The sequence below is a fragment of the Acomys minous genome, assembly GCF_964271855.1.
Source record: "Acomys minous genome assembly, chromosome: 12".
NCBI lineage: Eukaryota > Metazoa > Chordata > Mammalia > Rodentia > Muridae > Acomys > Acomys minous.
Window position 1 is genome coordinate 97,136,975 of NC_140493.1, and position 25,721 is coordinate 97,162,695.

Consider the following 25,721-nt stretch of genomic DNA (forward strand, 5'->3'; position numbering starts at 1 on the left):
GGCCACCCTCTGCTACATGGCAGGTTTAAAGCCAGCCTGGGCTGCATAGGACCCTGTCGAAAGAAAGAGGAAAGAAAGAAAGAGGAAGAAAAGAAGAAAGAAAGATGAGGACCGGGGGAAAGGAAAGGAGGAGAAAGGGAGAGGAGGAGGAGAAATGTCGTTACTTTGTATGCTAACGCAAAAAAAGTTAATAAAATTTCTATTTGGCATAGATGTGATTCTTGCCCTCCCAAACTTAAAATAATTGTGTATTATAAATTCTTCTGTGCTGTGCTGTCATTTTACAGTTATAGAGACCAAAGAAGAGAAAAGCGAAGGCAGCACAGGGGCTAGAGGAAGAATATGAAACAAAGCCAAGGGCTAGCGCGGCTACAGCGGGGACACGCCTCAGCAGCTAACAGTGCTGCTGCTGTTGCAGGGGACCCACGTTTGGCCCCCACCACTCAGTCAGGCAGCTCTCAGCCACCTGTAACTGCAGCTCAGGGCCTCAGACGGCCTCTTCTGGCCTCCTCGGGTATTGGATCAGGTGCACAAACCCACACACATAATTAAAATTTTAAATCGTTTTTTAGAAAGAATAGAGTTAGTTTAGTTTAGTTTATATTTAACCATCACAAATCATCTAAATTACTGAGAAGTTACACAATTTCTATTTTACTCATTATATGACAGTGTAGGCTTTACTTGTTGAAATTTCTTTTTATTTTATTTTATTTTTAATTATTGTATGGTTGAGGGAGCTTGTTCACTTGAAGACAAGATCTTGATCTATAGCCTAGACTGGCCAAACTTCCAATCCTCCTGCCTCAGACAATCCTCCTGCCCCCAGACCTCCTATCCTCCTGCCTCAGCCTCCCAGGTGCTGGGGTTCCCGGCACGCACCACTTCACCCTGCTGAAATCAGGCGTGTTCTTGACACTCGGGAGCTAACACACCCTCCCCGCTCACTCGCTCCTCCCCTTGATGTTAACAGGGATGACTCTCACAGGAGCTACATGTGTGCATCTTATTCACATAATGTTACAAAATATGAAACTCTATAGTCTCAGCTAAAACTGTTGTCTTTTTCCTAAAGGAGAAAAGGTTCACACAGAAGACGTAAAAAGTGTTCTGCAGGACATGGGAATAGAAATAACATCTAAGGAAAACAAAAAACTGCTTAAAACTCTCACCGTTTCTGGTAAGTGCCATGTGATGTTTTCACTGATGCTTGGCCGTGCTGGGCAGGCGCACCACCCGACTATGAGCTCAGTGGACTGTGGTTAAGTGTTCCTCATTCCCTGGAGAACTGAGATGGTTCTAGGTTTTTCCTTTCAGTATGTATGAACATAGACTTTTATCGTCCTTTAAAAACATGACTGTGCTTTATCCTACAGGTGACCAAACAGTGTTTAAGAAAGAATTACTGTCTGGCATGAAGTCCTTCAAAGGTGAGTAAGAAAAAAAAAGACAAGAACAGTAAAATGTTCAGCTTTCTTCAAAGACTAAAATGACAAAACTATGTGTTTCATTCAATAATTATGTGATATGTACTAGGTGTTCAAGAATAATCTAAAATATAAGATAATGTAGATGAAAATGGATTTATACATTGTACTTACGTCTTGGTTTTCTTGTGTATGTGTCTTTTTTTTTTTTCAGATGTATTTATTATGTATACAGTGCCCTGCCTCCATGTACACCTGCATGCCAGAAGAGGGCACCAGATCACATTATAGATGGTTGTGAGCTACCATGTGGTTGCTGGGAATTGAACTCAGGACCTCTGGAGGAGCAGTCAGTGCTCTCAACCTCTGAGCCATCTCTCCAGCCCCTACATGTCTATTTTTAATTGAATACTTACTTGTTTTTTATTCATTTTATATTTAATACTAAAATATCCCTTTTACATTTTGGATTCTTGCTAATTTGATTCAATGAAAATGAATGTTTTCATTCATTTCTTAAAATAAAAAAATGTTATTTTCACTTTTTTCTTATCGTGAAATTGAAAGGTTATTATAGTGCTGACTAGGTGTATGTCAACTTGAAACAAGCTGGAGTCATCTGGGAGAAGGAAACCTCAATTTTAAAAATGCCTCCATAAGAACACTGTAGGCAAGCCTATAGGGCATTTTGTTAGTGATTGATGTGGGAAGGGCCCAGCCCACTGTGGATACTGCCGTCCCTGGGCTGGTGGTCCTGGGTTCCATTAAAAAAAAAAAACAAACAGGCTGAGCAAGCCCTGAGGAGCAAGCCAATGAGCAGCGCCTCCGCAACTCCTGCATCAGCTCCTGCCTCCAGGTTCCTGCCCTGTTTGAGTTGCTGTGCTGACTTTCCTCAGCAATGGACTGTGATAAGGGTGTAGACCAAATCAGCCCTTCCTCCCCAAGTCCCTTTTGGCTATGGTGCTTCATTGCAGCAGTAACAGCCCTGGCTAAGACCTCTATCACTATTGCTTCCAAGCTTCAAGTTTCCTCTCAGGGCCGTTTGTCCACTGTCCTTCTGGAATCTGAACACTTACTCCTACTGATTCAAATGAACCCTTCATATGCTAATTTTAATCACATTGTCCTGACTGGCTGTTTGTATTTTGTTTTCATACGCTGTATTGAAATCAAATGGAAAAATGTTGTTGAGAAACAATTCACATGCTGTCCAATTCACCCACTTAAGGTATGCAATTCAAGAGTTTTTATTACACTAATAGAATTGCACAGTTATCACCACAATCAATTTTACAGTACTTCATCACCCCAAAATGCAGCTCTACCCATTAGCAGTGACTACATGCACCCCCAACCCTCCAGGCCCACAAAACTATGATCAACTTTAATATATGGGCATCTTTAATATTTGTGTACTTAATTTTACTAACCACCTCTTTTTTTTCTGGTTTCTCTCCCTACCCCACCTCCACCTTCACACCGTGGTTCACTTTTTTAACAATTTTTAGCTCATCCAAAATATAATGTGTTTATGTATGTTACATAGATTATATAGAAATTATATATATACAACTGATACATATAAATAACTCGTATTTCAAATTAAGTCAATAAAAACCATGCCAGTAGTTTTAGTAATTCTTTCTCATTAGCTAGAGTTTTCCTTTTATGTAAAAGTATATTTGGGAGGTTATTTTTTGTTACCGTAGTTAGTTTCAAATCTTACGTTTTATTCTCTTTGCCTAACTCACCAGAATTGCCAAAGCATACTTTTTCTCCTCACATACTTCTCTCAGAAGTTTGGTGATGGAAGCGCGTTGCAGACTGCTGTGTGACTTGCTGTACCGACCAGTTTCGCTTCTGGGTAGGGGCTGACAGTCCAAATTCTTCATTTTCTAAGAACTTTACTGTTCCTTGTTTTTATTAAGGAGGGAAAGTTAATGTGAACGACCTGAAAGCTGTTCTTCAAAACACTGGTTTCAAACTGGAAGCGAAAGAACTGAAGGACCTGCGGGCTCATCTGCCTGTGACTGGTGAGTGCTCATGACACGGTCATGCCGTTCATGCCGGAGACAACGCCAGGCCCAGCCTGAGAGCAGCAAGGGAAGGAGTGATGTGCAGAGAAAAGCCAGGGCCAGAGAGAATGTAAGGGCTTTGCTTACGGAACCACACTGGTGACAAACACAGAAGACTGATGTAGAAATGCGCCGAATGTAGAAACTCAAAGGAGAATGGGGAAACAGTGACACAGAATAAAGAGGAAAAGGCTATTTAACAATTAAAAGTCTGTGGGCCATAGTGACAGCAGTCAAGAGGCAGAAGTAGGTGGATCTCTATTCATCTTAGGCCAATTTACTCTACATAATGAGATTCAGGCCAGCCAAGATCAAATAATGAGACCCTATTCTTTTTTTAATTGAAAATGCAGCCAGGCAGTAAATGTGCACGCCTTTAATCCCAGCACTTGGGAGGCAGAGATAGGCGGATCTCTGTGAGTTCAAGACCAGCCCCACAGAGAAAAAGAAAAAAGAAAAAAGAAAGAATGAAAAAAATAGAAAATGCATTTCCTGATTATTAATACCATTAGTTTCCAGAAATGTATCTAAAAACCATGAAACCAACAAGCAACCCCACTAGGGGTTCTCAGGTGTTTTGACTCAGAACTTCATTCTGATGTTTTATAAATTATTAGTTGTCAATATTTACTGCATTAGAAACTAAAACACACTTTAACAGTGTTTATGTAGTAATTCTTTAAACTTTTACAACTATTTTTTTTTTTTGAGATAGTGTCTCATTACATAGCCCGATTAGGAAATGACATGAAGCTCCAGGCTGACTTTAAACTCCCCTGCCTCAGTCCTGAGAGCTGGTATTACAAGTATACGTCGCAAGGCCTGGCTCATCATATTATTTAATAATAACAATAAATTTATTATTTGAAAAAATATATTTTATGAAAATATTTTCTCAAAACAAAGCCTAACGGTGAGAAGAATTGTCTTACACTGTTATTGATTGTTTTAGTGTTCCGCTAGACTCTCATGTATCTTCCTCATGCCAAATGCTGGAATATTTTGGTTGTTTGACTTAATTCTGGTTTGCGCATAGAGCCTCACACATGGTAGGCAGGCACTCCACCACTGAGTTGCAGCCCCAGCCCTTGATGGACTAGCTTACAGTTTTGGTAAAAATAACCTGAACTCATAATATATGGAATCAAAAACTCTAGCGCTAAACCCTTTTGTTTGGTTGGTTGATTGGTTTGGTTTGGTTTTGGTTTTTGGTTTTTTATTTTTGGAAACAGAGTTTCTCTGTGTAGCCTTGGCTGTCCTGGACTCGCTTTGTAGACCAGGCTGGCCTCAAACTCACAGAGATCCACCTGCCTCTGCCTCCTGAGTGCTGGGATTACACGTGCCACCACTCCTGGCTTATGCTAAAGCTTATTAGTCTGCCTTAACTTTTCATCTTTCTACCCAGGCATGATTTCACAACATGCTTTGGTCATTTGCACAGTAGTGACTAATTGTCCCCATACATATTGCCACACTTAGTCGTTCAGTATTTTTTAGTCACATTTAGAGCTGGGGAGAGGGCTCAGTCCATAAGGCACATCCTGCACTAGCGTAAGGGCCCTGACTTCCGGCCCAGAGCCCACGTAAAATGGTGGACTTTGTGGCTCACACTTGTAAGCACTAGGAGAGTGGAGCTGGGCAGATCCCTGGGGCTTGCTGGGATAGCTGACCTAACTGGTATCAGATCCCAGGAAGAGACCTTGTCTTGAAAAACATGGTAGACAGCTCCTGAGGAGTGACATCCAAGGCTGACCTCTGGCCTACACACACACACACACACACACACACACACACACACACACTCAAATTTTGCTGTTTTACCAAGGTCATTCTCTGGTGAAACTGACATTCTCTTACTCCAAGAACACAGAGCACAGAACAGAAGGATGGCTGGTGCTTTCAGATGCCAGGAGCGCGCGCAAGGCCGTAGTTATCCCCACTCTCCAGTGCAAGCGCTGCCACTGTGGGGCAGGTAGAGGGCGGAGGAGACTCAGGAGGGGGGTGGACCACACAAGCCCTGCTCTAACATGGCTCTGCTGACTCAGCACCAGAGGACTAGGTCTGCTGACACCAGCCAAACTCCATTCCTCAGAATGCTGTGAGGACACTTGGCAGCCAACAGCTCAGAGCAGAAAAGAGAAAAATAATATCCATCGAGCAGACATACACTTACAGCTTGAATCTTCTCTCTAGTCCACGTTGTTGATTTAAAAGACAAAAAATTCTGGACAAAAGTGTGAAAACTTGCAGTAATTCTGTATGGCCTATTTCAAGAGCTTTTTAAAATATGTTTATTTTTTAAACCTTCATCATTGAATCTAAAGTCTGACTTTTCTTGCAGAACATAAAAAGGTTAGCTTGGATGTGTTGATGGATGCAGCAAAATCTTTCACAGGTGAGAATTCGTGTAAGATGTTAAGACACTGCGCCCCTGGCGGTGTGTGGAGGAACTGCCGCCCTTAGAATGCTGTCTACCCCTCCAGTACTGACTAAGTCACTAAGCTCCCTAGTACTTACAGATAATTTTGTCTCCTTGACAGAAATGTTGAGTATTACAATTTCTTCTCAGGAAGAAATATTAACTTCAATATTTGTGCCAGTACACTATTCATTACCCTAGTGTCTGAAGAACCAAATTTAAGTTGCCATAGTGAATTTGAATGCAAAAGTTGTGCATCAGGAACGTGGTCACTATGAACAACCAGTTCCATAATTCAGGCCATTAAGGAGAAACAAGAGATTTTACATACCATTAGAAGTGTATAAGTCCTATGCCATCTATCTTAATGCTTTCTGCTATAAAACAAAATACCTCAGTCTGAGTAATTTATAAACAACAGATGTTTCTTTTTCATCACTGTGGAGTCTGGAAAATCCCAACACCAAGACGCTTGCATCCTCAGCATCTGCTGTGTTTCAGGTCACTTCCTGCTGCGGGGTAGTGTCTTGGACCCTGTGTCCTCACATTGTGGGTGATGCAAAGGGAAAACAAAGAATCTCGATGCTACTCTAGGCTGTGCCAGACAAACAGAGAGAGAGAGGGGGGGGAGGGAGGAGAGAGAGAGAGAGAAGAGAGAAAGAGACACACAAGTGTTGTCCACTTACCCAACATTTAAAAATGCTTTCAGATACTGAATTTCAAATAATTCCAGAGTAGTGACATTGGCTTACATCTTTGTACTTGCTTCATCTTGCAGTTAGAAATAGTGCTGTACTTTGTTATACTTTTCTTAAATTGAAATCATTATCTCTTAACCTGAAATAATTCCCACGTACTTAAAGGAGAAAAGGTTGACACCAAAGACATAAGAAATGTTCTGGAAAACATGGGAATCACACTCACTGAAAAAGAAGAGTCAAGGCTATTGAAGTCCCTGCCAATCGCTAGTGAGTATGTAGCAGGCTGCTGGCTTCAGAGACATGAATGGGGCATTGTGGGCTTCCGGGTGAGAACTGTGATGAAAAAGACGCCTTGTTCTTGTTTGTGTTTTCATTTGAAAGTAAGAAACTTCTCTCTTGTATTCAATAAGTGGACCCTGGGTAACTTCTGCAGCCCCTCCCCCAATTCCCTGCAGTGTACTTTCACCTCTGTCTGTCCCCTGGGAAACCTCCCATCTACACACACACACACACACACACACACACACACACACACAGAGTAAACTCCTGTGATCAGGGTTCACTCCAGCACCGTGTGTCTGTGTAAGTAGTGCCTGTTCTGTCAGTGCTATAGCCCAGAAGCCCTCAAAAGTTCTACCTCCAAATCAGCTGCATTGGCTCATGGGGGAGAAAAAAAAAAAAGACAGTCTGTTCTGTAGATCTATCAGCTGCGCTTCCTTCCCTGTCCCCATTGTTCCTGTCCCACTTGTCCCCCAAGCGAGAGCAAGCTTGCACACTTGCAAGGGTACTAGTCCTCCTGGAGGGAGGAGCATTAGCAACGTGAGCAGGCAAAGTTTGGTACCCATCTGAGTTCGGGTGCGTGCACCTCCGACTGCCCTTTCTCCGTGTCTGCCCTCTCCCGCCTGCCTCCTCACTGTTCTCTCAAGGAGCCAATCACTCCGCAGCATGCTTGCCTCCCTTCTTTCCTCCCTCTCTTCTTCCCCTTGGTACTGCTGCTGGTCAAGATGGTCTCTTCTGCATGCTGAGCAAGCCCTCTGCTGCTGCCCCCACCCTGCAGCTTTCTGGGCACTTCCACTCTATGCAAGTAGCAAGGAGAGGCAGGTGGCCTGTACTAGAGACTGTATCTGACCCATGCCAGACGTGGAGGGTCCACAGGCTGAGCTCTCTGGGGACAGATAGAACCCAGGAGAACATACTGTGCTGGTAGATATTCCCCATTATCTGTCCCAGTTTTACTTTGCCTTCACTTATGGAGTTATTTAGCAAGTAATTTAAAATATTTATTTTATTCCTGGTCAGATTGACAACTTTTTGAGAGAGAGAGAGAGAGACAGAGACAGACAGACAGACAGACAAAGAGAGACAGAGAGAGAGGAGAAGAGAGAGAGTCTTATTGCATACTGGCCTTAAGCTCACTATGTAGCCCAAGCTGCCCTCAAGTCATGATCCTCCTGCCTCAGCCTTTCAAATGTTAAGAGGCAGGCATGTACTAGCATGCCTGACCAGTAGCTATTTTTAATATTCTCCCTTTATAGGGTCTGCCATTTGGGCTAAACATGTACGGATGCCTCGTGGGCATATAGATATGCCACAAAGGCAGAGAAAAGAGAGAAAGGCAGAGCTAAACTGCAAGAAAAAGAAGGCAGGAGAGGAAAATGTGTCTGTAACACACCTTATCGGCCCCCAGGGGTCCCAACTAAGACTCAGGGAGAGCGGTCCTTCTCTGTTGTGTGAGGCTGAAAATAAGTTGCTAGGTGCATCATATAAAAAAATGGATTACTAGGGCTGGAGAGTTGGCTCAGAGGTTAAGAGCACCATCTGCTCTTCCAGAGTTCCTGAGTTCAATTCCCAGCAACCACATAGTCGCTCACAACCATCTATAATGAGATCTGGTGCCCTCTTCTAGCATTCAGGTGTGCATGCAGATACAACATTGTATACATAATAAATAAATAAATCTAGAAAGAAAAGATGGAAGTAACCTGAGCTGCAGAGAACTCAGTGTTGTGCAGGATCAGCTAATCCTAACTAAGAGAGAGAGAGAGAGAGAGAGAGAGAGAGAGAGAGAGAGAGAGAGAGGAGGGAGGGAGGGAGGAGAGAGAGAGGAGAGAGAGAGAATATATTACAGAGTTTCTCATCCTTTTCCTTGCATCTCACCATATCTTACAGAAGATGGAACAGTCTATATGAAAAGATTACTGGACAGTGTGGTGCCGATCAAAGGTAAGAGTCCTGAGCCTGGGGCCTGCAATTCCTGTGTTTGCATTTGCTTTGTTTAAAGGTCTCATTCACTAGAATCTTGCTGTTCCATGACTCTACTACTTTTTGCTCATTCTTTTCTAAAATTTTTAAGTAATTTATTCAGATTACATCTCACTTGTTATCCCCTCACTTGTATCTTCCCATTCCCCCTCCCTCTTTCATCCTATTCCCCTCCCCTAGGTCTGTGACAGGAGGGGACCTTGTCCCCCACGATAAGATCACAGCCTGTCAGGTCTCTTCCTGGTAACCTGCTTACTCTTCCTCTGAGTATCACCAGGTCTCCCCATCAAGGGGAAGTGGTCAATTAAGGGGCACCAGATTCATGTCCGAGTCAGTCCCTGCTCTCAACACAATTCTGGAGAATGTGCTGTCCATTGGCTAGATCTGGATAGGGGTTCTGGGTTTACTGCAAGCATTGACCTTGGCTGGTACAGTAGTTTGAGCTGCCCTGCCTGGGTCCAGATCTGCCAGCCTTGATGGTCTTCTTGTAGGTTTTCTGGAACCCTCTGGATTCTTCTATTTCCCCATTCTTCCTTACCTTTCTCACCTAGAGTGCCAATAGGACATCCCAGTATCTATCCCAATGTCTGACTAAGTAAAGACTTTCAGGGGACATCTCTGTTGGGCTAGTGTCCAACTAAGAAAACTAGAAATAGGGCTTGCTCCAGACCCAGCTACTCCACTCCTTGGAATACACCCAGAAGATGCTCCAGCACACAACAAGGACATATGTTCACCATGTTCATAGAAGCCTTATTCGTAATAGCCAGAACCTGGAAACAACCTAGATGTCCCTCAGTCAAAGACAGGATAAAGAAACTGTGGTATATTTACGCTATGGAGTACTACTCAGCTATTAAAAACAAGGAAATACTGAAGTTTGTGGGCAAATGGATGGATCCTGCATGAGTTAAATATACACATGACATATGCTCACTGTTTGCTCATTCTGAATCTCCCTTGGAACTCACTCACTGTGGCTCTCAGCACAACATTCCTCTTTCCGTTTGACCACAGCAGAGAGAACCGCGGGGCTAGTACTGTGTCACTGTCACAGACTTGTGGTTGTCGTTTCTTATGAGGTAGTCTCTATTACAGTTTCCCTCTAACTGTGGTCACTTCAACTGAAAGTGGTACCTCAGTGAGAGGAGAACATTTTTCTCTTCCCAACTCTAACAGTGATCGATCTGGGCTGTAAAATAGCCAACATCTCACTGTTCCCCTGGGATTGGGTCCGTAGTCTTTAATATGTCACATTTAAGATTTGTTTTATTTTTTTAATTATCCCTCTTGTGTGTGGGTGTGTGCACGTGCATGCAGGTACCCATGGGGTCCAGAAGAGAGTCTGCTCCACTGAGTGCTGCGTTTTGAAGAGCTAGGGGTGCTGTTAAGCCGTGAACCGCCCCTCTGACCCGCGCTCCACAGTCTTAAAGCCGTCACCTTCCCCTGTGGGCGTCACTTATATTTACTTCCATCTCCTTATTTCTTAAGGGAAAAAAGTTCACGTCTCTAAAGTGCCACTGATCTTGAAGAATGCAGAATTCAAACTTGAAAAGGAAGACTCTGACGACCTGATGAGATGTCTGCCCATCAACGGTGAGTGTCTCTGATACCACTGTCCTAGAAAGAAAGAGGTTCTGCAGGTGGCCATATGAAAGTCAGTCCCTTTCGCCATGTCCACAAAGTCTGTGTAGCAGTTAACAAATGTACATCACACATATTTCTTTCTTCCTTGTTCATTTTCTCTTATATTGGTCCTAAGGTCCTTCAAACTCATAGCAATCCTTCTGCCTCATCCTCCCGAATGCTGGAATTAGTAACATAAGCTTCTATGCCTACTTTTAATGACATAGTTTGTTAATAATTTGATAAGATCAATTTAGCTGGACAGAAATGTCAAAGAGGCAAAGCCAGTGTAATCCTTTAGGAAGAAAATTAGAGATGGGCCTCAGCCCAGGGTTTTCATGAGAGGATTCTGGAATTCAGACCCAGAACCAGTGGCTAAAGGGGAGGGATGACAGCACGGTGCCTTTATCTCAGAGTGGGATTACCGTTATCTCAGAGTGGGATTACAGAGCAGGATTACCGTTATCTCAGTGATGTCTTTACATCTCCATCTTCTCTTGTCCTTTCTTTGTGAACTAAAACCGTTCAAATAAAAACCACGAAAGATGACTCTTTATAATAAATTTTTTGTGACTTTTCCAAACCTAACTGGATCTCTGTTTCTTGACTGTCTTTTCCTTTAGAGAACGAAATGGTCGATTTAAGTGTGTTAATGGATGAAGCAAAAACTTTTACTGGTAAGTAAATGGTTAACATGGCATTCATTGTTAACTAGGGCCTATTTATAGAAAAATATAGTGTCTTTAAACATTAGTTTTCTTCTGAGGCTACAAAATTAACACTTATGCAAAATTAAAAGTTGACTATTTGTCGCACAATCTTGCTATTTGCTTGTGTAGGGCATGTGTGTGCGTGTTTGTATGTGTGCATGTGTGTGTGTGTTTATGTGCACATGTGTGTGTATGTGTGTGCATGTGTGTGTGCATGTTTGTGTGTGTGCATGTGTGTATGTGTGTGCATGTGTGTGTATGGGTGCATGTGTATGTGCATGTTTGTATGTGTGTATTTGTATGTGCATGTGTGTATGCATGTGCGTGTGTGTGTGTGTGTGTGTGTGCGCGCGCGTGTGTTCAGGGAGGAACTACAGAGAATTAGACTGGATGTCTAAACAGCCAAAACTGTTGCATCTTGCGGTGAAGCTGCTGCAGACCTATTGCTACACAGCAACCCTGAGAGTCAGATCGTGTGCTGGTGTTTGATCTGTGTCTGGAGCGTGAGTTTGAAATAAAGTCTAAATCCTCCTTCTAGAACAAATGGCACGTTCACATGCCCTTTGAATTTCTGTATCTTAGCAATTTTCTTTGACATTTCCCTCCTGTAAGATTGTACCACATAAGTAATTTAAATAACACTTATCCATGATTTAAAATCATCTGTGCTTGGGACCTGGGGAGATAGCTCAGTCCAGAGAGCCTAACCCTAACCCTAACCCAGAATCTAACCCTAACCGTAACCCTAACCCTAACCCTAACCCTAACCCTAACCCTAACCCAGAACCCTAACCCTAACCCTAACCCTTACCCTAACCCTAACCCTAACCCTAACCCTAACCCAGAACACACAGGGCAAACACTGGGAATAGTGGCACAAACTTGTAAGCCTAGAGCTAGGGATGCGGAGCCAGGCAAGTCTCTGGGGTTGACTGACATCAGCATCACCTACGCATCCAGCCCCACCTCCCAGTGAGAGACCCTGCCTCAAAAAAGCAGACAGCTCCTAAGGGTCAAAGGCTGACCTCTGACCTCCACATGCACATGTGCACAGAAAGTGCTTGCATGGCCACACACACAATAAGTAAAGGAAATCATCCATCCATTGCTAAAATCCTTACATGTTTAAAAACCTGCAACTTTCTAAAGGGGAGAAAGCTAACATGGATGATCTGAAAAACGTGCTGAGGAAAATGGGACTGGTGCTCCCGGACAAGGTGTACAGGGGACTGCAGAAGGATCTGGCACCTTACGGTGAGTACTGAAGCCACTCCCTCGGACCTGGGTGCAGGGCCGCAGAGGTGAATACTTCTAAACTTGTATGTTTGTAGCCAAGGAAACCCACCAAGAAAATATAATCCCCACAGTAAGAGAAATCCTGTTGCCTGGTCTTGTTGCTCACATTTTAATCCTGAAGACTGGCAATATCTTTCACTAACCTCTACTGTCCAAGTGAAATGTTCCTGGGGCCCTCGGCATACTGCCAGCTCTAAGGAACGACCTGGAAAAGGAGTGGAGCGATGGCACAGCGGTTATGAGCGCTTATTGCTCTTTCAGAGACTCAGGGTTTGGTTCTCAGCACCTGAGCAACAGCTCAAACCCATCTGTATTTCTAATACCAGTAAATCTGGCGCCCTCTTCTGGGCTCTGCTTGTATTGCATGCATGTAGGGCATAGACATCTGTGCAGTTTTTTAAAAGAAGAAACTTTTTTTTTTTTCAAAAGAAGAGGAAAATAAAAAGTTGAAAGGGGAAATTAAGACGTTTTAACTCAACCAATGTATATACTTATAAATCACTTCTTTATATTTGGCTTCATTCTTATATTACGGTAAAAGTAAATGTCCAAACAAATTAGAAGGTGGCCTGAGGAGTTTTCCTAAAATTACAGATGTTTTGTGCTCTCGCTGTTTGTGAACCTTCCCGGCAACTAACTTACGCTCTGACTGGCATCTTACCTTACAGCTGGTGGGAAGATATATAAGAACAGATTGCTAAAATATGTCAAGAATCTCAAAGGTGAGTGAGACGCATGGAAACAAGTAAAATTAAAAAAAAAAAAAAAAACTTGGCCAGGTGCCTGTAGTCCTACTTCTTGAGAAGCTGAGACAGGAGGATTGTGAATTCCAATCCTATGTGCAGTATATAGCAAGGCCCTGCTAAAGGGGGGAAACGTTTATATCTAGTGTTAGCTCTTAGAATGGTCCAGCTTTGCTTCCTGCCAATCTGTTGATCCATCAATATGACTGATAACTTACCTCTTTCTTTGCATGAACTTTGAGAGCCATAGGTTACGTACGTATCCTATTATTGTGGACACTGTCCTTTTAATCTTGTGTATGTGTTGTTATTGTTTGTTTGTTTCTTTAGGTGTTTTTAGATAGGACCTTATTTTGTAGCCCAGGCTGGCCCCATTTTGTTAGTCCAGGTTGGCCTCCAGTTTGCAGCAATCCTCTTATCTCATCCAATTAAGTAATGGGACTGCCAGTATGGGCCACCACACCCAGTATGCTCTTTTAATCATTATTATTACGACACTGTGTTTTAAAATGCTACCAGAGGTTGATGCAGGAGGATTCCAAGTTTGAAGCCATCCTGAACAACTTAGCCATACTCTATCTCAAAAAATAATTTTTTGAAAATGTGATGGGATGTTAACTCAGTAGTAGTGTGCTTGCTCAGCATGTGTGAGTCCTGGATTCAGCTCCAAGTTCTGAAAGAAAAAAATTACCAGAAATTTTCCAGCTTGAGAAGTAATCACTTCTCAAAAACAAAACAAAAAGCAAAACAAAACAAAACAAAACCTACTTGAAAAGTAAAGGTAGTGCCCGGAGGTGGTGGTGGCGCATGCCTTTAATCCCAGCACTTGGGAGGCAGAGGCCAGCCTGGTCTACAAAGTGAGTCTAGGACAGTCAGGGCTACACAGAGAAACCCTGTCTCGAAAAAGACTGAAAAAAAAGAAAAGAAAAGTAAAGGTAGGGCCTGGGGAGATGGCGTAATGGCTAAGAGCGTTCATTGCTCTTACAGAGGACCCAGGTTCAGTTCCCAGCACCCACACCATGCTGCACAGCCAGCCTTAGCTCCAGTCCCATGGGATCTGACGCTGTCTTCAGACCTCTGTGGACACCAGGCATCCACACGGGGTACACAAATACATGCACACAAAATACTCATACACATAAAAGAAATGAATCCAATTGCCCTGGCTGTCAGTGTGGACGAGGGAGATGTGACATAGCCCTCGGCTGAGATGAAAAGCTACAATTAAGGACTACTGAGGGGAGGAGACTTCATCTTCCTAGGAATGAGCTCCCTAACAGGGGTCAGCCCTCAAAAACATGAATTTGAGGGGGAGCTATAAGAGGGGTTGTAAGGAGGAGGAGGATGAAGGAATGTATGTAAGTTTATTTTAATTTTAAAATATTCTTAAGGTTTGTAAAATGTCAGGCAGAGCACTGCCTGAGTTTGATTCCCAGCACCCAAAAAGGCAACAAACATCTCCTTGTCTTCCACAAATGTAAACCTGTTAGGAAGTGAAAGCTGGGGTCTGGAGAGATGGCTCAGCGGTTAATAGCACTGGCTGCTCTTCCAGAGGTCCTGAGTTCAATTCCCAGCAACCACCGGGTGGCTCATAACTATCTATAGTGGGATCTAGTGCCCTTATCTGGTGTGCACACATATATGTAGATACTGTATACATAATAAATAAATCTTTAAAAAAAAGAAGTGAGTACTTATTTCATATATATCTAAATCTTGGGACAGGACAGGCACACATTGGCAGTTTCCTGAGCTCCAGGGTCTGACTTCCCGGCAGGATTTTTATGTACGGTCATGATCAGCTCCCTTACGAATCAATGCCCCTTCCTTCCTAAGGGCCACGGGTCAAAGTTAAGAAAGTGGAATCTCTCTTGAAAATCATGGGAATTAAGATGAGAGATGAAGAACTTGAAGAACTAGTGTCCCAACTTCCACCCGAAGGTGAGTACCCCCAACACCACCCTGCTGGCCAGGGAAATGTAGCCCTCATGCGAACACACACACACACACACACACACACACACACACACACACACACACACACACTTCCACCTGAAGGTGAGTACCCCCAGCACCACCCTGCTGGCCAGGGAAATGTAGCCCTCATGCGGACATACACACACACACACACACACACACACACACACACACACACACACACACTTCCACCTGAAGGTGAGTACCCCCAGCACCACCCTGCTGGCCAGGGAAATGTAGCCCTTATGGGAACACGGACACACACACACCCTCCTGCTCCGGTTCCTCCTGGCCACTCTGTTGTCTTCATATAGATCAGGGGTTTTACTGTGCCGTGGACCTGTTTCTGCATCTGCTGTAATAGTTCCCCTCTGAGTAATTTTTCAGATGCACACGATTAGCAAGAAACAAGTCATGCTGAAATATAGTTTATCAAAACATTCAAAATGCAAATGGCTAATACTTTTGTAAAGTGTGTGAGTTCTTCTAGCAGGTCAGATTGTTGTCGTTTTTAGAATAGAGATGAGCATAAGCAACATGTCGACAGCACTGGCGTGAACCTTGCATGGTTTACATTAGTGACAAGGCTGCAGCCATGCTGCTACCATGGTTTGCTGTCTAAAGTAATACTCAAAAAAAATGCTGTTTCAGTTAGCAGATAGTAAAAAATAACTGTATTTTTTTTTCTGGTGGTCCCTAAAGCACTGGAAAAATAGAAGATAAAATAATTATTCATTTCACAGTATAAGCTTTCTTTATCTCCAAGATAGCACTGTTAACTCTGTGGATAAATTCATAAAATTCTAAGGAAAACTCATGGCAGCGGGAGGATGACTAAGTTCTTAGGTTCTTCATAAGAAGGTAATGGAGCATAACTTTTATGAGACTTAGAAGCATATAATCTTCTCCCCTTAATTTACAGGTAACAAAACTGTGGATCTGAGTGAACTGATGGATATTGTCAGTTATGTCAAGGGTGAGTTTCAAGCCATGATAGGAAACATTTACAAGCAGCATCTTAAACACTTAGCTACTAAATACTCCATAAATATCTTTCCCATGCATAAAGGTTGCCCTTTGTATGTACATGTTTGGTTGGTTGGATGGATGTTTGGTTGGTTGTTGGTTGGTTGAATGGTTGGTTGATGGATGGTTGAGTGGTTGTTGGTTGGTTGGTTGAATGGTTGGTTGTTGGATTGTTGAGTGGTTGTTGGTTGGTTGGTTGAATGGTTGGTTGTTGGATGGTTGAGTGGTTGTTGGTTGGTTGGTTGGATGGTTGGTTGTTGGATGGTTGAGTGGTTGTTGGTTGGTTGGATGTTTGGTTGGTTGTTGGATGGTTAAGTGGTTGTTGGTTGGTTGGTTGAATGGTTGGTTGTTGGATGGTTGAGTGGTTGTTGGTTGGTTGGTTGGATGGTTGGTTGTTGGATGGTTGGGGGTGGATGGCTAGGGAATCCTTTAGTTCGGTATGGTTTGCTTTTTCAAGGCAAGATCTCAGGAATACCAGGCCACTGAAATCAACTATGTAGATAAAGATGACCCTGAAATCCCAATTCTCCTGTCTCTATCTCCCAAGTTTTGGGATTATAATCATGTGCCACCCTGTGTAAAGTTTAGATTCTTTTATGTGGCATATTTCCATTTCTGTGGATGTACTGAATGCGAGTAAACCATAACATGTATTTATGCTGATACCTGTAGCATTTCTTGAAATTTTCCCCGGAATCAGATATCCAAACCCATAGAACTAGTCATACCCTTTACCCCAAATAATCCCCTATACTGAGTAACTATAGTGAGTAAAATTTAAAAACCTTTGTCAAGATTTTTGTTCTCCTAGTAAGTAGCAAGAAAACTATGGTAGATTAGAAATATCTAAGTGTAAATATGAGACTCACTATACACTTACACTAAAGCTGGAAGATTATACATAAGGTTCACAGGGCCCCTGCACAGTGACGACACACAGATACAGGAAATAGTACATATTTTTCAAGATATATAAAGAACTGTGAAAAGAAACACATAAGCCAGTTGTGGTGGCACATAGTTTTAATCCCTGCACTGGGGAGGCAAAGGTCGGAGAGTCTCTAAGTTCAAGGCCAACCTGGTCTACAAGGAGAGTTCAAGGACAACTAGGGCCACACAGAGAAACCCCATCTCAAACAAAACACCTAAAACACAACTTATCCAGTTAATAAATAATCTAATGACCTGAATAAACAGTACGCCAGAAGGAAATGCCAACAACCAATACATGCTTGGAAAGGTGCTGAACAACCCTAGCTAGGATAGGGCCAATCAAAACTTCTTTGAGACACCATCTCACCCGAGTCAGAATGGGTCCATCAAAAAAAAAAAATGCTGGAGGATGTGGGGAAAGAGGAGCAAGTGTTCATTGATGATGGGAATGTAAACTTGTACAGCAAGTGTGGAAATCAGTATTCCTTCAAGAACTGAAAATAGAGCTACCATATGACACAGTTATCCCTTAGGAAAAATGCTATCAACTACCACAGAATACTTGCATAACCATATGTTATTCATAATAGCCAGGAAATAGAACCAACTTAGATGTCCAGCAACAGATGAGTGGATTATATAGGACAATGGAACTGTAATCACCCATAAAGAATAGTAAAATCGGGGCTGGAGAGATGGCTCAGAGGTTAAGAGCACTGACTGCTCTTCCAGAGGTCCTGAGTTCAGTTCCCAGCAACCACATGATGGCTCACAACCATCTATAATATGATATAATGCTCTCTTCTAGCCTGCAGGAGTACATGCAGGCAAAGCACTGTATATATAATAATGAATAAATAAATCTTTAAACAAAAAGAAAAGAAGTAAAATCACCAGGTGATGGTGGTATACACCTTTAATCCCAGCACTCAGGAGGCAGAAGCAGGCAGATCTCTGAGTTCAAGGCCAGCCTGGTCTACAGAGTGATTCCAGGATAGCCAAGACCTACACAGAGAAACCCTGTCTCAGAAAATAAAAATGAAGTCATAAAATTTTCAGAAAATGGACGCTGCACATCATTGCTAAATGAATTAAGCCAGACTTGGAAAGGCAATATATGTTCTCTCATTTATGAAATCTGAATTTAATACTGCTTGTGCATGCATGTCTACATGTGTGTGTTCATATGTGTATGTATGTGCGCACATGTGTGTATATTTGAAGCTCACACAACTAGAAAGGATCGTGAGAGCAGAAGATGAGAGCTTGCGAGAGGTGGGACAGAGAGGGTAATAGATGCATGTTGCAGGAAACCAGAGGGTGCTAGCTGTGGGGGAGGGGAGCGAGCTGGAGCTAGGGAGGAGTGATGAGGGAAGGGACCAGAGTGAAATAACATACATATAACAATGCCATATGAAATCTGTCATTTTGTACACTAACCTAAAAAAATAATTTTTAAAAAGTTAGTATTTTTTTAAAGATCACATGCTACTTTTAAAAATATGTATTTATAAAGAAATCATTTGGGTTGAAAAAATAAATCATAAGCCAACCATAGTGACACTCAGGAAGCTGAGGCAGGAGAATCACAAATTTGAGATGAGCCTGGTCTTTACAACAAGACAAAATACAAAATTAAATTCACATAAGATTTTCACTTTATATAAATACAGTCATTATCAAAGACTAGGAAAAGCCCTGAGAACTGTTTTTGTGGTAGGGTGATTGGATTTCCTCCCCCTGCCACCCCCTATAGCAGTAACAGCCCACAACTACTAAAGCAATTAAATCTCCCACAAAGAAAACTTTATTCTTTGTGTTGAGATAAGATGAAGTGCTGGGATGCATAGAGACCAAAGAAGTAAATTAAAGGCAAATATAATTCAAAAAGTTCAAGTTTTCCCTGGTGTGCATCCCAGGTGCGATGACTTACACCTGTGATCCCAGACTGCTTAGTAGAGTGAGGCGGGAAGATTGTATTTTTGACACCAGCCTGGATGACATAGGCAACACGAGCAGCACAGGGAGACCTTGTCAAAAAAGAAGGGAGGGGTGGCATATAGAAAAAAAATGAATATTCAACGGAGGCAGAAGAGAGAGGAAAGGGAAAAGCGAGGCCTTGCTTACAGCCTAGCCTGGTGCATGGAGGTGGGGGGGGGGGGTGTCAAATCCTGGAGAACAGTACTTTCTTTGTCACATCCTGCTAATACAGCAAAGCGGAACGTCAGACAAGGGACTTCCCAGCACTCCTGCTAGTTCCGGGTGTAGAGGGCGGTGGTCTGCACAAGCACAGACAGCACTGGTCATCCTTTGTGGGAACTGATTCTGTAATAAATCTGCACCCCCGTTTCTCATTCTTCTTAAGGAGAAGCAATTGACGTCCAGAACTTGAGCAAGTTTCTGGCGAATGAGGGGATCGAGCTCACGGAAGAAGACCTGAAAGAGCTGATGCCCTACCTGACATATGACGGTGAGGGCTTCTGCACGGGTGGTGGTGGCTTCCTAAAAGTGCACTTTTGCCACCAGCATAGAAGACCTCAGAGGTGATCCTTTTGTATCACGTAAAGCGCTTCAGTGCATGTGTGACTTACCTTCTATCTTAGTTAGGGTCATTGTTGCTGTGGCAAAACACCGTGACCAAAAAGCAAGTTGGGGCGGGAAGGATGTATCTGGCTTACAGTTCCATATCACTGGTTATTAGCAAAGGAAGTCAGGACAGGAACTCAAACAGGCCAGGAACCTGGAGGCAGGAGCTGATGGAGAAGCCATGGAGGGATGCTGCTCACTCACTTGCTCCCCATGGCCTGCTCAGCCTGCTTTCTTATAGAACCCAGGAGCACTAACGCAGGCATGTTTTCTCAGCTGAGGCTGCCTCCTTCCAGATGGCCCTAGCTTGTGTCAAGTTGACATAAGACCAGCAAGCACACCTTTGAATCTTGTTAAAGTACAGGCTCGGGTCCAGGTCCAGGGTGATACCTTGCGTTTCTAACAAGGTCCAGTGCGGCTGCTCCATGAGCCACATTTTGCCCACCAAGAGTGTAAAAAGTAAAGAGACGGTGCGGTGTGTTACAATTATGCCTGTGCTTTCCTTTTTAAAATCCCAAGTATAACCAGTAAGCTACTGTGGGGGAGGGCATGATTCTAACACAAAAATAAAATAATGAATATACATATATATATTAGAGTTATTGAAATTAGGAAATAAGGTGAGCAGTAGGCAGGCACTCAGGAGGAGCAGGAGTCTGCGCTGATTGACCACGTCCCTCATTTACTGGGATTTATAGTGCTGTACATTGATGTGTCACTTATCCACTGGTCCTTGTGTTCTGTGGCTACTTTTTTTTTTAAGTCTTCTACTACTGTTTCCGTTGTTTATACAAGGTAAGCACATGGCGGGATAACATTCCCAGGCCTTATGCTTCAGAGACATGGCTGGATAGTTTCTGTGTAGCCCTGTCCTTGAACAGAGGTTCCCTGTGTGCGGCTAAAGCACAGGTCAGTGGTGCAGCACTGGCCCAGCACCATCATGTGCAAGCGTCATAAAAGCAAACAAATTAAAACCCTGCAGCACAGCCTATGTGTATGCCTCAGCTGTCTCCTCCGCCGCTCCTGTCCTGTTTGCCACAAACCCCTGAAGCACAGATCCCTAAAACTGCCGTGTTCCTACTTCTGCCCCTAGTTAGCACCACTCTGTGTCGACTGCTGCCCTCCCCTCTCTCCCATTCCACTATGCGCTCCTGAGAGCCCGTTTGACTGCTGTTGCATTCCTGTCCCTCCATTCACCCCTCATCCAAAACACCACTGTTTCTTCTCTGAATTCTGACAGGATTTTGTTAGAGACAGAAAATATGCCATATGTTTGAACTTTACCATACACAGCAAACTTTTTTCTTTTCTTTTCTTTTCTTTTCTTTTTTGTTTGTTGTTTGTTTTTCGAGACAGGGTTTCTCTGTGTAGCCTTGGCTGTCCTGGACTCACTTTGTAGACCAGGCTGGCCTTGAACTCGCGGAGATCTGCCAGCCTCTGCCTTCCGAGTACTGGGATTAAAGGCATGTGCCACCACACCCGACAAAAAAATAAAACTTTTTAGACATCAGGACAGGAAGGAGGCCCTGCCTTCCCTGCTCTAACAATATGCCATCATAATCTCTTCATATCTTCACTTTTACATATAGTACATGTAATATATTATATGTAATGTTGTATATAACATTATACATACATATATACACATGTGCATATATACATGCCGATGAGATGGCTCAGCAGAGAGCACTTAGTGCCGAGCATCACAACCTGAGTTTGATCCCCAGAACCCACATGGCAGAAGGAGAGAAATAACTCCTACAAGATGTCCTCTGAGCTCCACTTGCATGTTATGGTGCTCATGCGCGCACACACACACACACACACACACACACACACACACAAATAAATGAATATAAAAAGAATTAAAAATATATAGTCATCTATTTGGAAAAGATATTTCTAGAATGAGGCCAGATTCTGTTGGAGGTACCACTTTCCAGCTTGTAGCCTGTGGCTATCCACCACACTCTTTGAGCTGTGTAAAAGAGGAAGCACGCTGCATAAGCAGAGATTCTTGTCTCCCTGCAAAAGTCATGCCTTGTTCCACCATATACAACTGAGGGTAAAGCCAATCCAAATTCCAAAGTGAACACATAGAAGTTTCAGCCTTGTACTTCCTGTGGGGGTGAGAATTAGGTACCATGTTGCTTTGAAAGCTTCACAACTTTCTTAGCCTTGCTTACCTCTTTTGTGGCTGCCTCTGGATCTGAATTAAATTTTTTTGCAGGGAATGGAAAGGTTATCGTACAGTCAATAATGGATGGCCTGAAGAAGCTTAAACGTGAGTGAAAACTTATAGTTCGGCTTAAAATGGATAATTTGATGACATGTATTTATTTTCAAATGTATTTTTGTGGTTGTGAAGGTAGCGCACGGAGGCTGCAGGGCCAGCACAGCTGTTGAAAGCTCTCCTTCCAGAGGACCTGACTCCAGTTCCCAGCACCCACATGGTGGCTCGCAAGCCCCTGCAACTCCAATCCCATGGGACCCACTGCCCTCTTCCAGCCCCCAAAGGCACTGCACATGCATGATTCACATACATGCAGGAAAAACACACAAACATAAAAAAGGAAAACAACCTTAGCTTCTGAGAAATACTGCAAATAATATTTTTTAAAGTAGCTCATGGACCTGGGAGTCAGGTGCTGGTAAAGCACTTGACTGGCATGCACAGTGGCCTCGAGTTGAGCACCAGCACGGAAAAAATCAAAGTGATGTATGTCCATTATAGAAAATGTACATATTCAGAGAAATTAATTAGAAAGAAAAATAAGTATTAGTTCTGGATTCTGGTAATAACCCATAGCTTTATCACCATATCCTCCCTGCTTCAGACATAATTGTATGTTCCTATGTCCTATGCTCACATAGAAAACAATGGGCACCTACGTCCTACGCTCACACAGAAAACAATGGGCACCTACGTCCTATGCTCACATAGAAAACAATGGGCACCTACGTCCTACGCTCACACAGAAAACAATGGGCACCTACGTCCTATGCTCACAGAGAAAACAGTGGGCACCTACGTCCTATGCTCACATAGAAAACAATGGGCACCTACGTCCTATGCTCACAGAGAAAACAATGGGCACCTACGGCCTATGCTCATATAGAAAACAATGGGCACCTACGTGCTACGCTCACATAGAAAACAACGGGCACCTACGGCCTATGCTCACAGAGAAAACAATGGGCACCTACGGCCTATGCTCACAGAGAAAACAATGGGCACCTACGTCCTATGCTCACATAGAAAACAATGGGCACCTACGTCCTATGCTCACATAGAAAACAATGGGCACCTACGTCCTATGCTCACAGAGAAAACAATGGGCACCTACGTCCTATGCTCATATAGAAAACAATGGGCACCTACGTCCTATGCTCACATAGAAAACAATGGGCACCTATGTCCTATGCTCACATGGAAAACAATGGGCACCTACGGCCTATGCTCATATAGAAAACAATGGGCACCTACGTCCTATGCTCACAGAGAAAACAATGGGCACCTACGTCCTATGCTCACAGAGAAAACAATGGGCAGAGTTGGGTACTATGCTGAGGAACTCTCTTCACCCTCATCCCTCAGCCATAGAACCCAAGCATACATCCTTCAGTGAGGAACTCAGGTGTTGTCTCTGTGTCCCCAACACGTGAGGATAAACACAGAAGGTGTGGGGAATGACTTTTTGATTTATCTCTACACGTCTGGTTGAAAGGATTTAAGAAAAATGTAGAGACTTTATGCAAATACATGCACAATAAACTTTAATTTAAAAAAGATACATTTAAATTCTGGTATTTACCTTCATGTTTCCAAGTTGAAAAAGAAAATTAAAGATAAAAAAAAATTGGGGGTTACAACAAGATGGCTCAGTGGTCAGAGGCACTCAACAGCAAGCCTGCCAACCTGAGTTGATCCCCAGGATTAGGAATGCAGGGATCAAAGGATTCACACCTCGTACAAGGGAGATATTTCTACCTACACTGCCACACTGCCTCTGAGTAGCAGGTTATCTCGTGCGTGGTGCCTCTGTGCCCACAAAGAGCCACTATCCTTTGCAGGCTTCTATAACTTGCCTCAGATCTTTCTTGGTGTTAAAAACAAAAGCAAAAACAAAACACATAATTGGCTTATCTGGCCATGGCAAACTCAGTTAAACACAGGAAATTAAACCATTAGGTCCACTTTCTCCCAAGAGTTTGTCGTATGCCTGTAATCCCAATTAGCATTCAGGGAGGCAGAGGCAGGAGGATCTCTATGAGTTCCAGGCCAGCCTCGTCTACTGAGTAAGTCCAGGACAGCCAAGGCCATACAGAAAAACCCTGTCTTGAACCACCACCACCCCCGCACCCACACGCCAAAAATAAAAGAAACAAACAAAGAAAGCTAACCCACATTTTGATAAGGAAAAAAATAGATTTCAGTTCTAACCCAAATCTTAATATTTGGGGGTTTGATACATACATTAAGACACCAAAAGCAGCGTCTTAGTCAGGGTCCTGTTGCTGTGAAGAGACACCGACCATGGAAAGTATTTTCCTCTTAGAAAGGAAAATGCTTAACTGGGGTCTGGCTTACATTTCATAGGTTTTGTCCGTTCTCATCATGGCGGGAAGTGGGGCAGCATGCAGGCAGACATGGTGCTGGAGAGGGAGCTGAGAGTTCCACATCCAGATCAGCAGGCAGCAGAAAGAAAGAGACTGGGCCTGGCTTGAGCACTTGAAACACCTAAGCCTTCCCCCAGTGACACACTTCCTCCAACAAGACCGCACATCCTAATCCATGTCAAGTAGCGCCACTCCCTAATGAGCAAGCAGTCAAAATACAGGAGCCTATGGGGGCCACACTTATTCAAAGCACCACAAGTAGCGCTATGAATTAAGACAGAAATTCCATATAACTTGAATGTTTCCTACAGTTTGCCGTACCTCATCAACTTCAGAAATGTATATAATTTGACTCTTTTTTAAATTTATTTATTTTATGTGTATGAACGCTCTGTTTTCATGCACACCAGAAGAGAGAATCAGATTCCATTACAGATGGTTGTGAGCCACCATGTGGTTGCTGGGAATTGAACTCAGGACAGTGCTCTTAACCACTGAGCCATCTCTCCAGCCCTTAATTCTGACTCTTAATCTTGTCTTTCAGCAAAAGAAATGGTGAATCTGCACAAGCTGATGAGAAGTGCCAGTAGAACTAAAGGTGAGTTACAGCGTCTGCTCCCGTAGTCATTGGCCACGACTGTCTGGTCAGTTTCTACTTCCTGTCTGGCGATCAATGCGATGAGCATAGTCATCCCTCCAACTACTTCTTGCCTGTGCAGCCCATAGCACACTGGGTCACACTGTGTATCAGATGGCTCTTGCTGTCTTCTACCATCCTCACTGATACTTCTAATTGTATTATTCCCTCTCTGGTATCACTATGTAGCTTATAAAGTAGCTATTCCTGACTCTAGTCTTTATCAAAGCAATCCAAACTAGGCGGTGGTGGCACACGCCCTTAATCCCAGCACTCGGGAGGCAGAGGCAGGTGGATCTCTGTGAGTTCGAGGCCAGCCTGGTCTACAGAGTGAGTTCCAGTATAGCAAGAGCTATACAGAGAAACCCAGTCTCAAAAAACCAAAGAGAAAAAAAAAAAGCAATTTTGAATTTGTTGGGCTTTTGTGTCCATATCAATAAAGCAAAAGAGGTGAATGTAGGCAGTGATCTATTAGTTCTCTCTCAGCATACAAGAAAGTTCTAGCTTTAACTTTTAAGGTTGAAAGGACACTATTAAGGTGGAAGAAAAGGTCCAGAATAAGAGAAAATATTTGTAAATGATATACTAATAAGGGGTTGGTGTCCAAAATATATAAAGAGACCTTATAATTCAATAATGAAGAGTGTAAATGTAGGTCTTAAAATATACCTTAGCAGCAGAGC

At 43.1% G+C, this 25,721-nt stretch overlaps 1 protein-coding gene across 1 annotated transcript in view; it reads left to right on the top strand.

Annotated features, from left to right (window-relative positions):
* Nucleotides 1-25,721, top strand: part of EFCAB3 (EF-hand calcium binding domain 3) — a 354,012-nt gene that overhangs the window by 301,858 nt on the left and 26,433 nt on the right. The window contains exons 161-175 of the mRNA XM_084748227.1: nucleotides 1,076-1,180; nucleotides 1,377-1,430; nucleotides 3,356-3,460; nucleotides 5,844-5,897; nucleotides 6,785-6,889; nucleotides 8,792-8,845; nucleotides 10,376-10,480; nucleotides 11,134-11,187; nucleotides 12,370-12,474; nucleotides 13,185-13,238; nucleotides 15,096-15,200; nucleotides 16,159-16,212; nucleotides 19,561-19,665; nucleotides 22,012-22,065; nucleotides 24,946-24,999. Coding sequence (XP_084604353.1) covers nucleotides 1,076-1,180; nucleotides 1,377-1,430; nucleotides 3,356-3,460; nucleotides 5,844-5,897; nucleotides 6,785-6,889; nucleotides 8,792-8,845; nucleotides 10,376-10,480; nucleotides 11,134-11,187; nucleotides 12,370-12,474; nucleotides 13,185-13,238; nucleotides 15,096-15,200; nucleotides 16,159-16,212; nucleotides 19,561-19,665; nucleotides 22,012-22,065; nucleotides 24,946-24,999 — 1,167 coding nt within the window. The remainder of the gene's footprint in view (nucleotides 1-1,075; nucleotides 1,181-1,376; nucleotides 1,431-3,355; nucleotides 3,461-5,843; nucleotides 5,898-6,784; nucleotides 6,890-8,791; nucleotides 8,846-10,375; nucleotides 10,481-11,133; nucleotides 11,188-12,369; nucleotides 12,475-13,184; nucleotides 13,239-15,095; nucleotides 15,201-16,158; nucleotides 16,213-19,560; nucleotides 19,666-22,011; nucleotides 22,066-24,945; nucleotides 25,000-25,721) is intronic.